At 39.4% G+C, this 24,094-nt stretch overlaps 1 protein-coding gene across 1 annotated transcript in view; it reads right to left on the bottom strand.

The window, feature by feature from the left end:
• Window positions 1–24,094, bottom strand: part of WWC3 (WWC family member 3) — a gene marked incomplete at both ends in the record, with an annotated part of 95,848 nt that overhangs the window by 60,616 nt on the left and 11,138 nt on the right. Inside the window, one exon of the mRNA XM_079549365.1 lies at window positions 465–574. Within this exon, the coding sequence (XP_079405491.1) occupies window positions 465–574 (110 nt within the window). The remainder of the gene's footprint in view (window positions 1–464; window positions 575–24,094) is intronic.

Genomic DNA, 24,094 nt, shown 5'->3' with positions numbered 1-24,094 from the left:
CAGCCCTTTAAAAGTATAAAATACAGGCTGTGTAAGAGTGGATGACATTACTGTAATTGCAGATTAAAAATCAGCACTCCTCTCCCAGAACAGATTTTGTTTTTCAAGATAGAAGAGTCAAGCATCGATCTCTAGAAAGCCATGCAAAGCAAGAGTATAGCATGGAAATTTCAATATATGCAGAAAGCAACAAAATTACTGGCTGTTCATTATTTGACAAAGCAAGACAAAGCAACTTTATGCACTATCTCTCTGTCATCAATTATACAATTCTTTACAAAGGAAAGAAGGGCTGTGCCCCCATTTCCCATTTAAAAGATGATGAAACAGATAGTGCAAGAAATTACTTGTATACATTCTCTTGCTGTAACATGAGTTGCATAAATGGTATCAGACGCAAAGATAGTGCCATCAGTTCACATCAGCTTGCTGGTGCTCCTAAAAATAATCACACTTCTACTCACGATTTATGTGGTCCATATAATACACTCCAATCTGCTGATCGTAAACAGTTTCCCATCCTAAAGGAAGCTCATCACCAACACAGTCAGCAAATGTCAATGGCTTTGTAATCCTGTAAAAAGAAAAATAACGTAAATGAATACAAAAGATGTAGTTTGCAGTGCTATGAGTGTCTTTATGTTTTGAATATATCACCATGATCTGATCACAAAATAGTTATGCTGCTTAGGAATGTGCTAATAATCACAAACATACAGTTTCAAAATAAAATTTCATTTAAATATGCTGACAGATACTCCCCAAACAAGTAAGACAAGCTTCTCCCTTCAAGTTTCTATGTTTAACAATTTAATTGCAGTGGCATGCAGTCCTGCCAGTTTTTTTCCCATATTGCAAAGAACACAAATATGAAAGCTGGAGTTTGTCACTGCTAAAAAATACCAGAAGCTTTATAGGCTTTATCCTCTTTTATGATGTCAAAGCAGTATAATTGTTTGTCCTTAAAGAATTAAAACAAAAATAATAACACTGTAACACATTTCTTTTCAATTATGCATTTCCAACTATTAATTATATTCTTTTGGTCCTGACCCATTCAAATTTCTTCCTATCCCCCAAAGCAGAAACGAGGGAAAACAAGCCATTCCAGTTGTCCAGTAGATACACCAGACAATCATTACCAAAATACATGCAACTTCACACAGTAAGCAGAACTATTACATTAACCCACCTTCTAAAATTATCCAAGTACTTTTCAGATTAAAGTGTTTAAAACTGACTGTAGTAGGATATATATATTTATCCTCACTAGTTTTACAACCGCAATGTTTCGATCAGTTTTTTTTTTTTACAACAGCACAAAGATCAAGTATAAGAAAAAGTTTGATGGGTTCTCAAACATGTATAAACAATGAAGATATGCATAAGCCCATGCACCACTATTCAGAGATTTTCCGTTACTGACAAATACACAGTACATGTCATGTACTCATGTAAACACAGAACTGCTGTATTCAAGAAAGATGTTACTATGGGCTGTCATATGCATTCTTTCAGTAATTAATCTAGCAGGCAGGCCGAACAGTGCTGAAATACTTCTGATCTTCCTGGTGTTCAGCCACATACTAAAGATACAGTATACAGCATTTTCTCTTAAACTCTCATGGTTTTGTTCTGAAGACATAATGTTTACAATTTCTCAAAGCAGTCTAGACATCAGTTCCTAAATTACCACTCTATAGACAAGATTTTCTTTGGAACAAGTTATGAGACATGCTTGCCTATTATACAAACACACCCTCACCCTTTATTCCTTCATAAAACCTGCACGCCATACTCCAACCTTTCACACTACAAGAAGTTTAATTCATCGCTCCCCATGGTCCCACCACTACTCCAGCTTCCAGAGCAAGTGTAATGCATTCTTTCTGGAGAAGAACGACCAAAGAAAGTCAATGCAACTGGCCTAACCAGTTCTCATTCCAATATTATAAAGCGTGCACGAACAGTTTAATTAATGGTTTTGAAGGAAACTTTGTAAGAAAAAGGACGTATAAAAAGCTGTCTTTCAGACATGCAGAATATTAACTTGATGTTGCTCATTTTAAATCACATCCAAAGTTGCTCCAGTTTGGTCTTTCAGACAGAGCATAATATAACACTGATTCACCACTGAGTCACATTCAGGCATATGTAGCTTGAATCTTCACTCAACTGGTCAAAACACACAAAGTTTAAAGTAAGAATGAAAAGTTTCTCCCCGTGTTTAGCCCCAATTTAACTAAGTCAATTGAAAAAACACATTTCTTGTCTGATGAGCACAACTGCAGAATTCCTCTGGCACCAGTTTCCACATTAACTGCTCCTGGCCATTGGCTTTACAGCTGAGGTGTAAGTAACAGTCATCAAAGAGGGCCAATTTTGCACATGACAAAGAGCCGACCACAATTGCAGATTGTTCAGCTATATCTTCACTATCTTTAAAACTTCACCCTTTCCAGAAATAATGATGCTCTTCAGTCACTAGACACTTGTTATTTTGGGACTCAGAAACTCTTCAAAAGCAGATACTGAAATACATAGCAATGCTTCTATCACCAAAATTCTGCAAACTAAGCTGAGTGAGCAACCTTTGAGCACAGTCTTGCTCCTCTCCCCTTCAACTCTGTCCAAATTAAATGTTTTCCTTAAGTAGTAATAGCAGGAGCGTGGTACTTGTATGCAATAAAACAGACATTTCTGAAAACCCAAGTTTTATTAATGCTTTCTGTATCTGTATTACAGACTGCAAAATAAATCTCAAAGGGTGAGCATAATGGTTTCTGATTACAAGGTGTTTATACTCTTCCTTGCCAATTCACGCTGTACCTTTATCCATTACACATACCCAGGAGGCTTCTGTAATGCATTACTGCAGTGTTCTGAATATAGAACAGCCAGAGGAACATCTTGAATTAGTTCATGGCAGAGAGCAGGTGGGAAGGAAAGCAACATGCAGTGACAAAATACCGTTTTAGATAAATTACAGCAAAACTGTTCTCAGCTCTAACATACTTTGCAAACAGTCTAATTTCAAACCCCCAAACCCCAGGAAAATTCAGCCTTTAAATAATAAAAAAGCACTTCCTGGTTCAAAGAAAAGGTATACTTCAACTCCCAAACCACAGTTGGACTGCTAATACGGGCAGCAAATTTGTTACCAGAAGTTTTGAAAACAGAACTAGATCACTGAATGCACAGCTCTTCAGAAAATTCTCAAAGAGCTCCTCAGGCCACCCATGGTACAAAGAGGGGCCTGGCTGCTTGAGATCTTTAGGTCTGACTGAGCACAATCTCCAAAAATTTTGGAGAAATCAAACGTGTAACAGATAAACAGAACGTGCTTTTGCAAGATCTTGACCAGAAAATCAAAAAGTAGAAACTCCACAGCATACCTACTGCCATCTCTCAGACAATACGTAGGTGCTTAAACTGTAATTTCTCAGTGAACAGAAGAGAAGGCTTGGGGTGACCTCATTGCAATTTTCCAGTACCTAAAGGGAGCCTACAAACAGGAGGGAAGTCAACTCTTTATGTGGGTAGATAATGGTAGGGCAATAGGAAATGGTTTTAAGTTGAAGGAGGGAAGATAACAGGGGAAAGTTCTTTACCAAGAGAGTGGTGGGGTTCTGGAATAGGCTGCCCAGAAAGGCTGTGGACGTCCCATCCCTGGAGGTGTTCAAGGCCAGGTTGGATGGGGCACTGGGCAGCCTGGTCTAGTATTAAAATGGGGAAGTTGGCAGCCCTGCCTGTGGTGGGGGGGTTGGAGCTTGATGATCCTTGAGGTCCCTTCCAACCCAAGCCATTCTATGCCTCTGTGACTCTGTGCCTAAATGACACCCAGGGTACCCTTGTCTTCTAAGCTTGGGCCAAGTCTTAGAGGAAAATATCAACCCCGAAGGCTACAATTCATAGGTTTTGAAAATGTACCAGCAAATTCTCAATCAAATCAATCATTTGTATGGAATGAATGGAAGAAGAACTGTCAACAGGGCTTTGGCTTTACTTTTGATTTTGGACAGGTCCAAAGCAAAGCCATAAACATCTATCAAAATTTGATACTGCTCAACAAATAAGAGGAGAAACAGCCTCTTAAGGCCAATCTCGATTTGAAGAGCAACTGCTTGGGATATATATTTTTTTGCCCAATAAAACCCATGTTATAGGCTAGAAAACTGTATCAATCCATACCACAGATCTGAAAAATAAAATGCAATTTGTAAATAAGTAAGAGTATAACTAGAAAGAATTAGCCATTCTGACAAACCTAGCAATAGTTTATCCAAAGTAAAGAATTACATCTATTACTGAAGAGCTACAAGACAAGAAAGAGGTGGTAAGAAATCATGTGCATGCTTAAAGACCTTCTGCCACAGTTTTTTTTTTTAACCTGCTTCCAAATATGCCTTTAATTATGCTCCTTGTTATAAATTTCAGCTAATCCTCTTGCCTTGCACCGTAGCTTGTACTTCCCCCAATGTAAGAGGCAAAAAAAAGAAATCAAGAATCTGAAAAAGAGCAGAAGGCTGTTTTGTTGTTCCACAGTTCGGGGCAAGGAGGGCAAGAGTGGCTGTTTGCCTTCAGAAGTTAGCCTCCTGTTCTGAAGGGTACCCCGGGGCCTGAGGACTTCTCTGGAAAAGGAAGCCCTGAGGCCACCCGTACCCTGCACAGAGGCTCTCCAGAAAGGCCTCTGACAACTGAGTACACGCACATAACGCATATATCCTGCTGGTGCCAAGGCCCAGCACTGTCACAATAGCTCAAAACCAGAGCCATCTACCAGGTGACATCCCCACAGCCTGAGGCAGGTGTCACCATGAATGCTGGGCCTCTCTCTGAGCTCTCACTGTCAACCCTACACAATGGATTAAGTGACATCTCCAGATCATAAGAATAAGCTGGATTTCAAAACAAGGTTGGGTGATTGCACGCTGCTTAGTCAAAAGCACGATGAAATTTGACCAAACGTTATGTATAGAAAAAAATCCCTTGCAACTTTCTTAATCCGAATGACATATATCTTCATTTTACCACTTTAACCAATCTCACATTGAGAACAAAGTAACTTTCTGAACATGTGCTTGACACATAATTAAAATAAATCCACAGTACAGAAGGCCAAATGGAAACTTGCACAAACGAGATTCTGTGCTTGGAACAAAGACTTGAGGAAGGTAACTTGTATTCAAAAGCCACTGCTGGGACATACTTCCCCTAGGAATAAAACTACCCTACAGCAAGGAAATAATAACACTAATTCTTCTAAAGGTCACTTCAAACTCAGTTGTTTTAGGACTGCACTGTATTTTGCAGTAATTTTGATTCTTTTTTAAAGCAATAAGCACATCAGAAGAGTGCTACTAGCATCAAATCAGTACATTTGACTCAAAGTTTTATAAAGTAACATAAGCAAAAGCATACATTAACTTACAAAATAAGGCACAGAATAGAATTAGTCATCTACAATAATGAATCAACATCTTTATGCAAGGATAAAAAATAGATAACTAAAACATAACATTTCTATTTTAATGAAAACAGCAGTTAACTGCCTTTAACATGCTCTATTACAAACCTGAACAACCTATGCTGAGACAGCTGACAAGCATCTCACTCACCAACACCTGACCATTGCCTCCCAGGCCCAAGCCACGGTTTGCCAGTGTTTACAATCATGGAAAATGCTGGCAACAGATCCTTCAAACCCCAGCCTGGGATTTACAATGCTGCAGGAGTTGGCTACAAACAGATCTAACATCCGTCCAACAGGACGACATGGATGGTGACCTCATAAGCCATCTTAGCCCTCATTTAGGGCCTTGTTGCTGATCTTAGCCCTCCATTGAGGTCCTTGTTTTACAGTTACCTAGGCTTATGTGGAACAGCACCACAGGATCAAGAAGTGGAACACAAGCAAACATAGACACTGCCTCTCAAATGCAACCTGCAGGAGAAAGTTCTTACTACCATACACCTATGAATGACAGTAAGTACAAAACAAGAGGATTCACTGCAAAGACCAGGTTCTGTGATCAGGACCTCACTGTTACCAGCACTGGTTGTTTTCATAGCACGTAATGCAGAAGTACAGCAAGAGAAGTAAGTGGTAGACAGCTATCTCTCTCATTTTCCCTCTCCACATTTTTTTTTTTAAATCTCATTAACACTTTTCCATTATATACCAAATGTGCTTTCTGCCACATATAATCCAAAATAGGGTAGGTGACCAGAAATACTCTGAGATAAGTTACACATTTGTTTTTTAGTAAGCTTACATCTGGTTATTTCAGACACCTACAATAAACTTAACCAAGGACCACTTCTATTCTACCTTCTGTTCAACGTTACAGAAACAGTAAGCAATTACTAACAAGCAACAACAATACACTTATTTTTCTCCTTTATCATACTTCCAAAAATCAAAGCAGCTAAGAGATACTGGGTCACTCTGTTGAAATACAAAAGAGTATGTGACTTCCAGTTATAGCTCTCATAAAACTTATCTGGCCGTTCAGTAACTGCTGAAATATGCCATACAGCCAAGTTTCCCAAGCAGCTATACGTTTCTAAACAGTAGCTACGACCAAATTCAGGACACAAATATTATGGTAGATTCTTGCTGAAAATACACCAGTATTTCATAAAGACAAGCAAAGTTCTTCAGAAACCACAGCTGGGTTAAAAGTCAGTTTTTTTTAAGAAAACTGCTTTTGTTTCTATTATTTATTGTCTTTACAGAGGCTGAGCAAGGAAAAAAAATGGGGGCAGATGGGTTAAGTAAGGCAGTCCATGAGCACTTTAAAACATGTTTTGTTTGGGTATGCACGGACAGGCTGAAGTTATGGGGAACAAAGCAGCTGGCCAGAATCTAAGATCAGCAACAAGACATAGGCTGCAGCTGGAGGGCTGAAGCCTGGGCAGCAGGTGACCTGATATCTTGATACAGAAAACAGAAGGAAAAAGAAGGCTAGTAAGAGGCCTGCAGACACTGAAAAAAAGAGAGATGAGAATCAAAAGCCTAAATTGAAGGATGAGAAAAATTGGGAATTTTACCAGGAATTGAGGAATCTGGGAACCAAACTGTTTAAGAATAACCAGGACAACAGATCTTGAAACGAGCTTCTGTGAAGATGCATTTATGAGCATATGTGTATATAACTGTGGTAGTGTAACCTGGCACCAGCTCATCATCACACAGCCATTCGCCCAATCTCCCAGGAGGCAAGAACTGGAAAGAAAGTAGAATTCATGGGCATGTTCCCATTGCTCACCAGCAATCAAACATCAGTGTGCTATTAACGCTGCTTTTAGAGGTCGTTTCCAACTTTAATGATTCTATCTCTAGAGGAACACAAAAGCAAAAACAGGTCTTCACAGCTGCTGTCCCATCTACTACATTTTCTCACTAGCCTCAAGCATCCTATATCCAGAAAGATTAAGATAGTGTTTGCTGACAAGCTTGTTACCTTAAATCTGACCTTGCTAGACTACATTGTTCATCAAAACTTTGAAGTGAGATTTTTCTGACAGCCACTGTAATTCAGGCTTCCATACATTTGCTGCTGTTCTCTTTGCCCTCCTGAATTCTGCCCTCTTCTTCTTCTTATCTTTCCCTAGCAACTAGTCAGCCTGGGAATAAATATGCAATATCTATTTACTAATTTACACCACATACCATTACGTACCATTCCTGTGGCAGAGATAAGGCTTAACGTAAACATTCTTTGATAAAAAACAGCATTGAAAATCATTTCTGTGAATAGACTATAGCTTTAGTCAATTCTCAGCAAAACTGAGGTTACCTGTTAATCTTCAGTCTGAAACCAAGAAGTAGTTGCACATGCACAGAGGTTAACACTGGAACCTTGGGGTACATGCACAATTACAGTCTGCTGAGGTCTACAGCTCCTTATTATCAAAGAAAACTCTTTTCACACACTGAGAACGCTCATCATGCTAGAAAACAGGTCAACTAACACGATGCTGATGGTATTTTATACGTCTGCAGACTGAGAGAAGAATACGCTACAGCCAAACTATACTTACTAGTGTTCCCAAGAGGTAAATTTAAATTTAATGATATTAAAACCAGACATCTGCCATGACTATACGCACAAACAAGCTCAGCACTCCTAAGAAAAAAGTATTAAGTTATTTGATGTCTTAAAATATTTTAAGCACCAATCCTCCAAAAACCTGCTATCCTTAGAGCATATTCAATTGAACTTTATTGAAATTAATTTCTTGAAACTATTTCCAGCAATAATTATTACTCAATTATACATAAAAAAAATACAATCCACATTTTAAAAGTTACCAAAAACAGTTTCTAGAGAAATAAAGCAGAAAGCGACTAACAATGGGAGGAAAAAGTAAATGCAACTGAACTAAGTATAAAACAATGGTTGGAAAAAATATATATTCAAGAGACCATTCTTTTCAAGTCTCAGAACAAAGTGATGTGTAGATAAGTGCCAAAAGACTCGGCATACCATGACTTCACATACATCCTATTAAAAACAAATTGCGAGGTAAAACAGCAAACAAATGTCTCACACTCAGAAAACTCTATACGGTCAGCTAATATTAGAAATTCAAGATTTTCTCATTTGAACTTTTGAGAACAGCTTCACTCATTCTCCATCCTCCTCAAAAACCATGCCATACGTATCCTACAAGTTTCCTAAAAGTACCATATATGGCATTTCTCAAACTCCTTCAATTACCGCATTCCTCTAAGTTTTATAGGTTCCAGCACCATTTCTGCTAATGTCTTTTAACATGCAATTCCACACACTCACTGCCTGCAGAGCAGAGGAGTGCTGACTGCAGTGTCCCCAGAGCGCACAGCCTGGGCCCATGACCCCTCTCTGCAGGGCACCCACTGCCCATCAGAGAGGCATCCCACGATGTTCCAGCAGGCCCTGTCTAGATCACAAGACAGGCTTTCCAGTCTGCTGCTTCAGTTGTTGAACTCTATTAACAAAGCAATAGTTGATGTAGGAGTGAGTGAGGGCAACCAACATGACACACACACACATTCCAAGATCGCCATTTCAGTAGTTCTCCTCAAGATTTAATAAGTTTGACGTAACTCTAAGCAACCTGAGTGGAAGTATGTTGACATAAACCTTGATGCTTTTGGTTTCAGTCTCAATTTCTTGCAATATATGGCTGTCACCTCATTATTTAACTTTGTTTTTGGTTTTTTTTTTTTTGGTTTTTTTTTTGTTTTTTTGCTCCTTCAGAAGGTGGAGACCCTTAGTCAAGCAGATATGGGCACGTGCTTCAGCTGCCTAGAGGTAGTGATGGACAGGTCATTAGTGAATATTCCGTATGTTAACACACACATAAGAAACCTCAATTCAACTGCTTAAATAAAAGCTCCAGTAAACTATATTTTAACTGTTGTTATGAAAACAGTTAGTGGTTAGCTTCAAGACACTAAAGGTGGCCTGGAGATAAACTCATGAAGGAAAAATGTGCTTAAAATTCCATGATGTTCCAAATTTATCAGCAGATCTAAAAAACACTGCATTGCCCTAAAATCTTTGCTCTTTTATATCATTGGAGCATTTTTTTTCTAAAAAATAAAATAAAATAAAAATAATTACTTCTTTAAAGCCCTGCAACTGTCTCAGAAAAAAAAAAAAAAAAAAAAAAAGCAATGTTTCTGCAGGGTTTGCAGCTTTGGCTACATTTCTTCTCACTGCTCCCTCTTTCTCTTGACATTAAAGTTACATATGTAGCTGTCAAATTATTTGTACTTTACATGTTGGTCTACACACTTTCTAAGCTTTTTTATTCTCAAGGTTGTCAACCTTCAGTTACAAATACAGGCAAGATACAAATACTAATGTTCATACACACAACAAGGTGTGGCAGGGGGAAGGGTATGCCTAAAATTCTTAACATCTGTTGAATTCTTGCGGCCTGTTTACAACTGCTTTCACACTCCAGATTGCCACCCCCAACCACCAATGAGCATTTTCCTAGCTTCTAGGAAAACTTAACTAGAAATTGGGAAAACAGTGGCCATCTCAATAATATTGCAGTTTTCCAAATATACCCATCTCCCACAGACCTCCTTAATTTGCAACATGCAAACTGATGCTGTGCATTCTGCAATCAATGCAGTGCCTTAGTAATACATTCTCAAAAAAGATAGTTATGCAGATTTATGCTCACGTGAAAGTTTTCAAGAGATTGAAGCCATGAAGTTTGATGTCACTGTATCTATGGTTGCCAGTAGTTACACAATGAATTCCATTTAAATTTCAAGCTAGATCTTCAAAGTAAGTAATATAAGGAAGTACTCATAAAATACAGAAATAACGTAATTTTTATGAACAATAGTAGGACAATAAGAAAAACAAAAAAACAAAAACAAGACAATCTGCTCAAACTCCAAATTAATAATATTTAGAAATAATAGGAAAATATTATTTTTCAGTACAAGATGCTAAATCAAAAATTAAATCAATACATCATGTATTTTTAGAGTATAAAGTTCCAAAAAAACTGGAAAAGAAAAAGAAAAATCAATCAACAAGAAATTACAATTACATTAGACAGCACATGTTCCTACATCTACACTGATGTTAAATTTGTACATAAGTGAACATGCACACATAGCAACTACCTCTTCATCAAAACAGCAGTGGAAATTAGATTAAATATAAAGAGTAACATGCTGATGAAACTTCAACGGTAGATGGCCTCCTCTTCTTCCTCTCCATCTCTCATGACTGAGAAAGTTAAAAATAGAGGCTTCCGTTTCCGTAGATTATTTCACTCTAAACCTTTCTAGAGCACTGAAATTAGCTACTTTGCCAGCTTCCTACATTTGTGTTGGAAAAGGAGTGTTAAAAACATGCTTCCATTTGCAGCAACTCAGGAAATCAACTTCTGTGGTTTGCTTTGTTTGTTATTGTTTGCATATGACAAATCCCTCCAGAAGGTATGGGTGCCTCTTAGAAAGTGTCCTTTGGATACTGCTCACTCAGAGGCGCCTTGCACTGCAGAGTAACATATTGTGGGGGTAATTTTGCTTAGACTTCAATATTTAAGCATTCCTCTGCACTTAACAGAGATATTTTGGGAGCATAGCTTTCAATTCCCCATCCAAAAGGAGCTCCAGGAAAATCTATCTTCCCCGAGGAAGAGAGAAAGAGTCACAGAAAGCCAGCTACAGACCCCTTCTTCCATGGCCCTCAGCCTTCAAAGAAGTTAGAAGCCATGGGAAGCCTCTGACTTTCATTGTCACAGCACAGTGTGGTCCCAGCTGGCCAGGTCCGTATTTCAAGGTCAGAAAGAACCACTGTCATCAACTAATTGACCTTCTGCATAACACTGGCCACAAAACTCTAGCTGGTAATTCTTGCATCTAGCCCAACATCTTGTGGTTGACCTAGAGCATATTTTCCATATTGGTTAAGAGTGGTGTTAGTTTACATTGAAAAAGATGTACATTGCAGAATAAGTATCTGAACTGTTCAACTGCAAGTATTGCATAAAAATAAAAAAAATTAAAAAAAAAAAAAAAGCAGGAACCCAAATACTGGTCTTGTGTATAAGGTTGTATCATCTACTTCACCCTAATGTAGTGCCAATCATCCATTTGGAAGCCTGGTGTGCTTTGTAAAGCATTACCTCATTAGGAAATTTTTTGATTGCTTTTTATTTTGCTAGACTGAAATTGTTCTCACTGAAGTTCTCTCTCCCGCAGGGCATGTCTCATTCTCATCTCTGGTGAGGAGTTTCAGTTGGAACAGCTCAGCCACTTGAAAGAATAAAAAAAGGAAAAAAGCTGTCCCTTCTCACCTCCACGCTAGGATTCCTGCAGATGCTCACAGACAATTTCCACTACAAATACTGAGTCCTGACTTTTTCAGGATTCCTACTACCCCTGTGGAAAAGAGTTCAAGCTTGGCCAAGGCACAGGAGAGTGGAAGGGTGAGAATGTATTCTTGCACATGCTCAGAGTAATTTTCTTAAGTACAAAAGCTCTGTTCTTCGTAGATTTAGATTCCACAGAACACGCACTGGCTCCTCCAGACCTCTCCCAGCTCCCACCCGCCAGGATATCACAGAGCATGCTCCAGCTGCACAGAGCTGCAAAACATTTCCAGCACACCCTTATTTGTCACTCTGTGCCCAGAACTGCTGAATTCCTGGAGTGGAAACTTTCTTCATATTCCTTCTCCACTCTCAGTGTGATCCATTCAGTACCTGAACAACACACGCAAACAGAAATAAGCAGGTACCCCCTGACACAGAAGGATGAGGTATGCCAAAAGAAAAGGAGGTGGCCAGAGGAGAAAGCCAAAAGTGGTGCAAGGAGTATGGACAGAGAAATAGGAGGGGCAAAGGGAGAGGACTAGCAGCATAGCTGGAGAAGAGAATAGCTGCAAACAGTGTGAACAGACTACAGTTTCAACACAGGACTAGTCCATGGCGGCTGCAGCTCCTCACAGGGAGCGGAGGGGCAGCGCTGAGCTCTGCTCTGTGTGACAGCGACAGGGCCCGAGGGAACGGCGTGGAGCTGCGTCAGGGGAGGGCGGCTGGGGGTCAGGGAAAGGGGCTGCACCACAGCGCGGTGGGCGGGGAACGGGATGCACAGGGCTGTGGGCACGGCCCTCAGTGCCGGAGTGCAAGGACAGTGCTCTCAGATACAGGGTTTCATTTTGGGGTGGTTCTGTGTGGAGTCGAGGGTTGGATGAGATGATCCCTGCAGGTCTCTTCCAACTTGGGATACTCTATGATTCACTGCTACTTTGTGTAGAGACAATGTGGAGGAAAAGGGAGGCAATCAACACCTCCTCATATTGGTGAGAAACCATTAATCAAGTTTTTGTATTACTGCGAGGCTCCTTATGGGGAAAAAAGTCAACACAACAGAACGCAACCAAGTAAATAAAAGCAGTCTTGCAACAATCGCAGACCTTAATGCTGGCATTTTAGGATGCATCTGTGTTTGACTATACAACTGTAATACAAATGAAAAGAACTTACACATATCATAAAAGCATCTCAATTAGGAAAAGTTCATTTAGGCACTGGGATACGTGCCTTAGATAGGTTTCTAAATTTCAGGGAAAGAACAAAGTTTTGTTCTTGGTGACAGTCAAGCTTGCAACTGCATATAAAACCCAAAACCCAAAAAGCATTTCTAAATACCCACCGCCAAACAATAGTAATAGCTCCCAGTACCAGTGATCCACAATATGAACACTTCCGTCATTGCTTGTGAATGTCAGGATGCAACACAGGAATTTGATACTGATGTTTCGGAAACGCCATATTAATCCATTTATTTGTTAATATTTGTTTAAAAACACCACCACCACCCTGGGAGCTACCGGTGGAATAATCAGATATTCAAAAGGAAATTAACTGCTAAAATGATTGACAAACAACCCTTAAAAGAAAGGTGTGCAAAGGGAGACAGCTACCGTAGTTTGAGACCTATCCTCAACAATATGCTTCCAAAAACAATTTTTCATAGTAACTGCAATTAAAATTTCTGGCCAGCTTCTCTTCTTTTTTTCCAAATAAAACCAAGTCTAACTTTAATGCAGATAACACTCACATGCAACACCAAGAAAAAACAAAACAAGTGTATTGATATCAGAGATGCAGATTCAGTGAACTTCAGGAGAAACAGAGGAAGGAGAAAAACATTCATATTTCCAAGAAGCCTGTCTGGAACACGGCAAAAAGCAAGTTGGACAGATGGATTTGGAACAGCAGTGAAGGTTTAGATCAGACATATTAGAAACCTAAACTCTTCCCAGTGCTGCCAGAAGGGACATGATGCTTGCTTTGTTTCAAAATAATGAAAATTACCGATCCCACAGGGATGATATGTAGCCTTATCAAAGAAAATGTTCCCTGCATTTCACAGCTCTTTGTTGTTACTAGCAAAAGAAGCATCTGAACTTCAAGTTTCTTTAACTGCTACCTAACTACTTTCTGCAAAATTACTTGTGGGAAAGCTCTAACCATCAAAGACTCTCAGGCTTTGAAGTAAGGATGGCACATGGAACTGTCCTGAATTTCAGAGCTGACCAGCAAAATCCGAGGCAGGTGGCAGACTTTTCCCAACAACTCCACCCATTTCTCATTACTGAAAGATGTAGTGATTCAATGTCCAAGTAGCCTGAAAGAGAAAATTCACAGATTTCAGAAGCACTGGAAGCCTGCTTGCTTAGCTGAGTTAAGCAATGCTTCAGGAGGTCCAGTAATAGGAGGGCATGAAGCAGACTAAACCACGATTTCCATTCCAGACAGCAGATGCCAATGTGTGTCGAAAACTTTGTGACTAAAGTCCGTTTAAGGGATCAGGACTTCAAAAATTTACCACCAGCTACTCAAAAGCTATTAGGAAACCTGTGTGAACTGAAAGGGAAACAGCAGAGCATGGGGAAGGCAGGGGATCATGCAAGCAGGACAGGAAATTCCAGGGAAAATGTGGTAATGACTCTTGTGTAGTTATTCTGCTCCACACTTTTTCCTGTTGTATCATTTTCTAAAAATCTTTTACTATTACCTGTTAGGCAAGAAGGCAGCTGGGGGGAGAGGGGGGAACAAACAAACAAACAAACAGAAAATACAATCAAACCTTTCTGCTTGCGCCAAAGCCAAATAACTAATTTGAAGAAAAGATTTTCTCACCATTCCCCAGTCTGAAACTGTTGCCAGAAAAACCTATCTTCTCTGCCATGACCCTTTGTCTTCCTTTCGCATGCCTTACCTAACTGTAAGTGAGCTCAGGTGTTTACACACATCACACTCAGCTCTTCCAGAGTTAAATCCACATGATTCTTATTTGGACAATTTGGATTTTCCAATTCCTTACTGCCCCAGCAATACAAAAGGGAATTATTGAAGATGGCAGTTGTCAGAAGAGCAAAGGTACTTCTTTAGTCCTTCCTTTCCTTCTTCCTCATCATAGTTGAAAGATCCTGAATTTTTAAACATCACAGAGATTTTAAAAACCAACATGATAACTTTGCCCTCAAACTCTAGCTAGAGTACAATGAAGATACCACTGATTAAATAAACTGTTTTGTTTTCTATTGAATTAAATCTATTTTGCCTCCTTTCTCCATAAGGAACTACCACTACTGCAGTTTCATCTAGATTTATTTCCCCTACAGCCGTCATCAAAAGAGCAAACAATTATAAAACTAACAAGGTATTTTTAATCACCAGGCTGAAAAAGTCTAGACTTCCCCCCTTCCCTTTGGCCATATATTGAGCAATGCATCTTATTACTAATGCAGAGCATTAGCCTTTCCAATTCCTGCAAAAGTTAGTTTTCTGCAGATGATTAATTTTCCCAGGCTCCTTGCAAAAGAAGCAGCGCTGATTAAAACACCAAGTTAAAAAAATTAGTCAAGACTTAAGAGAAACACTGATCTTCATCCTACTTAGGGGAAAAAACAAACAAACAAAAAAACACTGAAAGCAACCACAGCCAAACACCAAACTCCTCAGAACAGATTAATGAAAAAAAAAAAATCCATATATCCTATAGTACAAAATGCAAGGCACCATAGGGCTACTTAGGACATCTCTAAAACATGCTGCTTTGCAAGGTGGCACCACAGTGGTGCGAAGGGCAGGCATCTGTGGACGCAAGCACATTTCTGACTGAATAATATGTACTTCTCCAAATTCCAGAAAATGTACAAAAGGGGAACTATCCCACATTTACTTTTTCCCAGAAAATGAATACTGACAGAGCAATGGACAGGATGCCCTTGTTGCTGCCGTAATACAAATCCAGAATTCTTAAAAGGATAAGACGCAATGTGGTGACAGCTGAGCCAGAACTATTTCACAATGTAACATTTTATGTGATCCAAGAACAGTATGAAAGTAAACAAAAATATTTAAAGAGCTCTTGCATATAGACTAATTGCTTTTGAAAGGAAAACAAATTACACAAATGCTGTTTTCAATAGTAGTTTGTCTAAGACGTTATTGAATTCAATAGCTCCTAAGATAGCATGACAGTAAGCATGGTCAAGTTCTTCTGGCATCTTTAAACATCCATCAGAATTTTAATGTTGAGAAGAGAAAAAAATCATTGTTTTCAGAGCTACAACATTAACTCTCCTTTTATTTCTTACTTTCTTTAAAAGTAGCCATCAAAATACATTCACGTTAGGAAACTATTTATCCCAACGTCTGAGGGCTGCTCCAAAAGTAATGCCTCCTATTCCATTACACCAGCTCACAATGTTGGAGGTACAGTCGTAGACAATGAACACCAGTATCTCATTATATGTTATTGCCATGTGACAGATGGCAGCAGAGGGGCAATCTGACACAATGGCATCTGACATGGAAGCAGAGGTGTGTCAATGAATTACTCCATCCACGTGGATAAAAATGGCACCCACTGACATTCATCAATGCTTGCTGAACATTTCTGGAGACCAGAAATAGATGTGTTCACAGTGATGGGTGGGTGGTGCATTCCAGCAGTGGTGACAGTGACAGTGGGTCATCTCTGCTGGAGCAGACTGTCACAAGTGCAACATGCAGGTTCTTCTTCATCACTGGTGAAAATGCACAGCCAAATGGTGATGACTACGTTGAAAAACAGTGTTTTGTAGCTGAGAATTTGCATTTGCTCATTGGTTACTGTGTTCTTTGTACTTGCTGTAGAGGAGTAATTTTTGATCATTTATAAATATTGGTTTTTCTACTGCATGCTGTCAATAGTCACACTCATCTTTCTCATCTCCAAAAGTTGTCTGATACCCTTATGGCTACAGCTTTCCCCAGGCAAAATCCCTACCGGCTAAGCTGCTGAACCACCAATGGTTCTGAACAGAGAACACTTAATACTCACCCCAACCAACATAATAAAAAACATGCAACTCAAACTGCACAGCTAAAAAATACAGAGTGCATATACAGAAAATGCAAGACATCTCTGTTTATCATATAGTGCTTGGCAATTATAGCATAAATTTGATAAGGCCAAAGAACTCCAAAAATTTCTAATGCTCCTTTAAAAACTGTGTTTGGTAGCAAGTTGGAAAGGAGGGAAAAGGAAAAAAAAAACCACACAGTTCTATCCAAAAATTAAGCTTGCTCATTCCTAACCTTCTTCCTGATGTCATCAGCAAAACTTCATTTCAAATAACTAAGCAAAGTAATACACTATTCAGAAGCTGAGGCCTTCTGTCTTTGAAAGGCTATAACTGAGTGCCTAAGTGTCAATGATCTTAGAAAGTGATTTATAAGTTTGCAAACAAAGCCAAAAACAAGATGTGAATCTGTACATTCCTCTTGTTTTAACTGTGTTCATACAATCACATTATTCATTTACAACCTGAATGCCACCGTGAGGTAGAATCACAGAATCACTTGAGTTGGAAAGGGATCCTTAACGGGCATCGAGTCCAATTCCCCTGAAATGAACAGGAACACCCACAGCTTGATCAGGGTGCTCAGAGCCCTGAGATAAGGAATACAGTCAGTAGGGCCCATGCTAAAAACTTCTCGGGGAGTTTAGAAGTAACATTACACAAAACGCCTGTGGCAGACCTTTTTTTTTTGTGACTACCTCCCAAAACCCAGTCAGTACCACTGAACCCACTCTCTCTGTGGCTGGGCAGGCACAATTACAACAGTGAAATGACATTTTGGGATTGGTGTTTCACAACAGCCGTGAGAGGAGATCACAAAAGGCACCACCACTCGTACAGCTGAGAAGGCGACGAGCCTAACACAGGGTTTTGGAAGACCAGGAAGAAAACTTTAAAGGCTTTTTTCTGTACTTCTACAAAGTATTTTAAAAGAGTAACTTAATCGTCCGCTGCAGAGATTCAATTTATCCTTCCAAGTCTGTATCCTGACCGGATAGTATCACAAACCTTCCTGAAGTTATGGCTTCTCTTAACAGCAGTTTATTATATACAAAACACTGTACTACTGCTGATCAAGAGATAAGAAAATTATGAAAGCATCTGTAATGAATCCATGGTGATAAATACTATGCTAGTATACGTTTAATGTTCATAAACACGAGACAGGACTAGCGTCCCGACTTACACAAAAGAAAGCGAAGGTAGCTGATCTCTAAAGAAAGTAATATTCTGGCAAAGGTACTGTAAATCCACGCACACTGTGTTACAGGTAGACACTTTAGAATTTGTCTAAGTAGGATGTTTTGGGCAGATCCGAATCAGCTCAGTCCCCACTTGGATGCACACAGTCTCCAGCTACCTTAGCGTGGCACTGCACTTCATCTAACAGAACCTCCCTTCCCTGAGCTTGTTAGCTCAGGTTCAGAGATGCATTAACCACAGCTACCTGGCTCCCAACCAGCTCAAAGCACGAGCCGAATTTGCAACATAGCATTTAGACACAACTGAGAGCGTCTCATAATGAAATTGCTTACTCACCTTATTCATCTCACTTACTTCATCTAGTGGAATAAACTACTCACCCGTATTGCTACACGAAGAGCATTCACATGAAGGATCTAGGGCACTGCTTATTCAGACCCAAGCTCACTGGACTCCAGCTTTTCCAGGTAGAAAAATTCATGCTCAATGACGGCCAAAACCAAAACAGTCTTTGCTGACAGCAAAACCGATGTCATTCTCTGTATTTGAGAGCATTTCAGACCATACACCTTTGATCCACAGGGACAAACACGGGCTGCTGTCACTTCCAGGAGGTTCATTAGCAGCAGGTATTTCACCAGCAAATCTGCTGCAGGACTCTGGATCTCTTCTAACCCAAGGTTGCCTTGCTTGCTCATACCTGAGGGAAGCCAGACCAAAAAGTCTGGCAGCACAGCACAGATCATGCAGCCCAGCAGTTACACGGTAAGCTTACATTTGTCCTTTCTTTGATAACACAATCACACGAACACGCACTCCACAGAATGGTGACAGCCAAGCTTATACCATAAGATGTGGCACACCGTAATTTCAAAATGTATTTATACTAATTAATTATAGCTCTTTTTATCAAGAAAAAGGCAGAAATGTTTGGTTTTAAGACTTGGCTTTTGTTTCAATTGATTGGCTACCAAACGCTAGCAGGCAGAGACATTATATATATGTGTGCGTATACATATATAGATATATATAGATATATATAGATATATATAGATATACACATGTACACACATCAAGATCTTGAAGTCCAGTTTCTTACCAAAATAAGGATATGCTTTTTTTTTTTTTTTTTTTTTTTTTTTTGGTAATAGTACTGTTAGAAGTCTATTTGGCTTTTACTCCTTCAATCAACTTCAAACTTTGCTGAAAGCCCCCAAGCAATTTGAATACTTATGGAGCCTGGAGCACACAGGGGGCCCAGCAGAGAGAGAAGCTAATGCTCACACCTCCTCAGGTATCAGAAAAACCAGTAGGGAGCAAATGGATGCAAATACCCCAGACGCAAGGCAAAAAGCATCCAGCAGAACATTCACCTTCCCAGATGCTGAAGTCAATCAGCTGTAAGACACAAATCCACAGGAAACCAGGCTTTGTTAGTTCCGGGACTCAAGGAAATACCTGATTTATATAAATGGTGACATTTTCCATATCCACTGCAAGCTTCTTTAGCACAGCAAGATTGGTATCCTGCAAGGCATCTCCCTGCCCTACCCTAGACATTCACGTGCAAACTACCCAAATATTTTCCCTCCCAAAAGTTATTTTCTTTAAAAATACATTAAATATTTCCTTTAAAAATCCACAGCTAGTCCTATTTATGTGACTGTTTGCTGGGTGGAACAAAGTTAGATGCTAAGCTGGAAATACCATAACAGCTGAGTATTTTAACTGGCAACACCCTTGTAATGACATGCCTGTGTGTCATATCAGCTACAGACACCACAACTTCACAAATCTGACATCTCCCAGCTTGAAAATTAATTTAGCGTGTTTATTGGAATTTTACATGCACATTTGCACAGACATTCTTGCACAGAAAATACCTAAGAGCACTGCATCAAGTGCACATTCTGGAGTCTGATGCTCTGCAGCCCCTTTAAGACCAGTTGGTGCACCATCCCTCCAGAACTGCACAAAATTCTTATGCTGTGCCACACCACAATTCACGCTATGGTAGTTCTTTTGTAAACTAAAAATCTGAAGGGGGGTCGTGCTTTGTTTTTAAAAGAGATTTGATCTCTTTCCAGATAAAAATCAACAGCGGTATTACCTGTACAGCTCCATCCATACAGGTGTGCAGTTTGCATACATTAGCACTGTTATACAAGGAACTTGTCCCGCATAAACAGAAGCTGTGTAAGAAATCTGCAGTTCCTTCTGAATCAAACACTGTTGGGCTTGGGGGACTTTTTTTTTTCTCCCCTAGTTTGAAAGTAAATTTATGATGGAACATGGGAAGATTACACTACTTCTTCAAAATGGACACCAGATGTACTGAAAAACTACAGGTTCATTCCCATTTTCAGCACTTCCTGGCTGTTTTGCTGCCATGTTTTCTAACTTGAACTTTGCTGATGACTGTTTTGTTGCATTTTGTAAATATAACAACAGGGGGAGAGCAGGGAACTGAGTTAACCCTGGATTCGGCCATGTAGTAAATATCTAAGCCTTTATTAAAAATATTTCTTCTGATTAAAAGTGACCCACCCATGAGAATCAAAGAGATAGGAATTTGGAGACTTGCCAGTTCATACAATAACTGTGTTTATTTGTCTTAATAAATATTTAAGAAACGTGACTTGTGGTATTTGATACAACTGAGCCCGGTTAAAAGGCCACCCTCCATGACATAAGCAAATACCGTCTGTCCTCTTTATTTGTCTGACTTGTCCAACATTCAAGGCTAATCTAGTTTTAGGTCAGGAAAAAAGACTGCGGTCTGTCATTTTAAACAAACCATTGTAGTAAAACGTGAACAGGAAATTCCTAGCTACACTGCTCAAAGAACAATGATTAAAAAAACAACACCAACTTGCAAAGTACAAGGAGCCTGCAAATGGTTGCAGGGCAGTTTGGGTGGAAGAAAAAGAAATAAAAACAAGACTTTTAACACATACGATTACCTCACTAAGTGTTTTTACAGCCCTCCTCCGTCCCCCTTGCCCACCCCACTCCCCTCAATGTAGCAAGGGATCCTTCAGCCTTTGCTAAGGGAGAAACCTTGCTATCCAAAGGGGGAAGACAGCAGTACATACAGCTCAGTCTGATACCTTGGAAATATCCTGCCCGCGAGAGCTAGCGCAGGCATGCCATTCATTCCACAACATATAAATGCCCTCTTTAGAGCCTCAGCTAAGCAGCAGTTTCATTTGGATTTTGAGGCACAGGTCTGCCTTGTTTTTCAATAAGCAGCAAGCTATTTTTACTGTAGAAAAAAAAAAAAAAAAAAAAAAAGCAGCATTTTAAAAGCATGCCTACTAGCATATAGACAGTATATAAAATGGGTAAAATGTGGATTCAAGAAAAATCTCCAGTGTTAGCATTCTATTCGTAGCACAGGTTTCTCTCACAAAACAAAACAAAACAAGAAAAAAAACCAAACCCCACAACTTCTTCTGTTTTCATTTATACCAAGTGTAGTGTCTGAAAATGTTTCCAAATTCTTCAAGTGAAGTGCTCTGACAACAGCTTGGGATTTACTCTCATAGAAATGCAGACATTCGATCATCTCCACTGATTAGGAGGAATATATCCCTTTTTTTTTCTTTTTTTATAACTTTGGACAGAAATCACAGCAAAAGGTAACTACATCACTTTTAATGTAAACTGCTAACAATAAGAAATAAACCTACAGAAAGAGCTCATTAACCTTTATGACACCTCAACCTTTTTTTCCTTCACAGTAGACATATTCTAAAAATATCTGTATATGGGTGTCAGTACGAAAATCCTCATCCAGTTTGAGGAATAAGCTCTGGAATATGTATGTAAACAGTCAAAGACAGAAAAATGAGCATATGATCCCACAGAGCTGCATTCTGAAGAACACCATTCATGGACTGGAGGGTGGGGAAAGAGTTTCCACAGCCAGGACACTGTCCACAGTTTTTGGGGTGTTTCTAATGGAACCAGAGCTTCAGATACAGCCTAATTTATTCTCAAGGAGGATAGAAAAGCCTTTTATAAATGCTCCATGGCTTCTAAATGCAAAGAAACCTATGGCCGTGATTAAGGTCAAAAATAAACATGATTTTCTTTATCAATTGTCTCCAAGGAAGAAACAAGCCAAATATCTGAAGAACAATGTGGGCCATCAGTCACAGGCTCATGACTCCAAGAAACTCCAGATGTTCACACACAGTACAGAATTACACAGAGGAGATTCCAACAGTTTAGTGACAGTACGATACAGTTGTGCTTTAACAACAGGACTTTTTAAAAATTCTGGCATTCTTAAATATAAAGGTGTTAGGAAAAAAAACACATAACATAATCAATGTTGTAATTCAGATACCAATTCCAAAATAATCAGGTAATGGCCAAAAAGCTTCCAGAGAAAGCAATGAAGTCTTTAATCCACTGGTCAATAGTAAGGACAGTAATGAAAACGTATTATCATCTTCAAGCTGCTTTGCAGATATTGTACAAGTTGGGAGGACTCAACTCACCCCTAGCAAGCCGATGCCTACAGAACAACACTACCAGCTCCATCATCCCTCCTACCAAACAGAAGTCACAGACGGGCACGGACTGGTCTACAAGATCATTCCCAGAAGCAAGCAACTCAATGTGTGTTACAGCCTCCTGCAAGACAAGAAAGTTTATCTGCACCTGTACCAAGATTCCTAAATGGGGCACTTCAGGTTTCAGTGAAAGGTTTACAAAAATGGACTGTTCTCTATAATCACTGGAGTTTCATTTAATGTCAGATTTCTAAGACACTGTCACCAATTTTACAAGTGTTTAAAAATAATAATAGTAAAATCTCATCCATATGCACCACCCGGTGTTCTTGCCTTTCACTGAGTCATAGACAGATAGTCCATAAGTTGGCTTAGCGTGAACATAGGTTTCTATCTTAAGGATTGCTTAAATGCTCACATTTTCTAGAATGCACTTCTGAGAAAGCCTTTTTTTTTTTTAAGCACGTGACACTCCTAGGAGATAATTTAGGGTATCAAAAACCATGCCAAATTTCCCACATTTATCATATTTGCAAATGCACTACAAGTGAAAACAGTTGGTCACTCCTTAAGACACCCTTGAAACCATAAGAACAGACTGAATACAAACGATTAGGAGGTTCTTAATTGCTGTTTGCAGTCAATGGTAGAAAACACTACGGTCCCTTTTTTTTTTGGTCTTTTCTCTTAAATGATCATGGCACAGCAAAACTTCCACAGACCATTTCCCAGCTCCAACTTTCAGAACTGTAAGATGAGAGAGAAAAAGGCTGCTAAAACAGTAGCACTGAGGCTACAGCTAAAATTTCAGATGGTTAATTGACGTTGCATGAAACATTCACCTACTCCTTCCTATATACTTATGCTTGAATACATGTACATGGACTAGAAGACCTTTTGTTTATTTCATAATATCTTGGAGGGAAAAAAAAAAAAAAAGCCTGCCTATTAAAAGCAAAAAAAAAAAAAAAAAAAAAAAAAAAAGACCCCAAACCAAACAAAAACCAAATCAGTTCAGTAGTTAACCTCCCCCCTTGAACACCACCATCCTGAGAAGGCACGTAACCAGCACACTTCAAGGACAGCAATTGTACTCCACACTGCAAATCAGTTCAAAGGGCCTTAACTGAAGCTAACTATTCATTAAAATCAAAGAAAATATTTGTTAAATTCAGTGCATTGCATGACATGATGGGAAGCGGAGGAAAAGTTTAGCTGAACCAGTGTGCAACGCTGCCAAAGCATGGAGAATAGTCAGATGCAAACAGTGAGATGGACAGAAGCAGGACAAGCACTGGGACCTTGCACGGGAACTACTGAGTCAGGGTCTGAACCACTGAGGAAAGGACTGGGTCAGCCGTGGGAGTACAGTTGAAGGCAGTTCAGCTGTGTGAGCTGTGTGGAAACCAGGCTCCACTCCTGCCAGATCCCATTTAAGGGCTATAGAAGGATCTCTTCCTGGAGATCCCTCCTTTATGG

The sequence above is a fragment of the Tetrao urogallus genome (assembly GCF_951394365.1).
Source record: "Tetrao urogallus genome assembly, chromosome: 1".
NCBI lineage: Eukaryota > Metazoa > Chordata > Aves > Galliformes > Phasianidae > Tetrao > Tetrao urogallus.
Note: the sequence above shows the minus strand (reverse complement) of the source record. Positions and strands in the feature narration are given on the sequence as shown.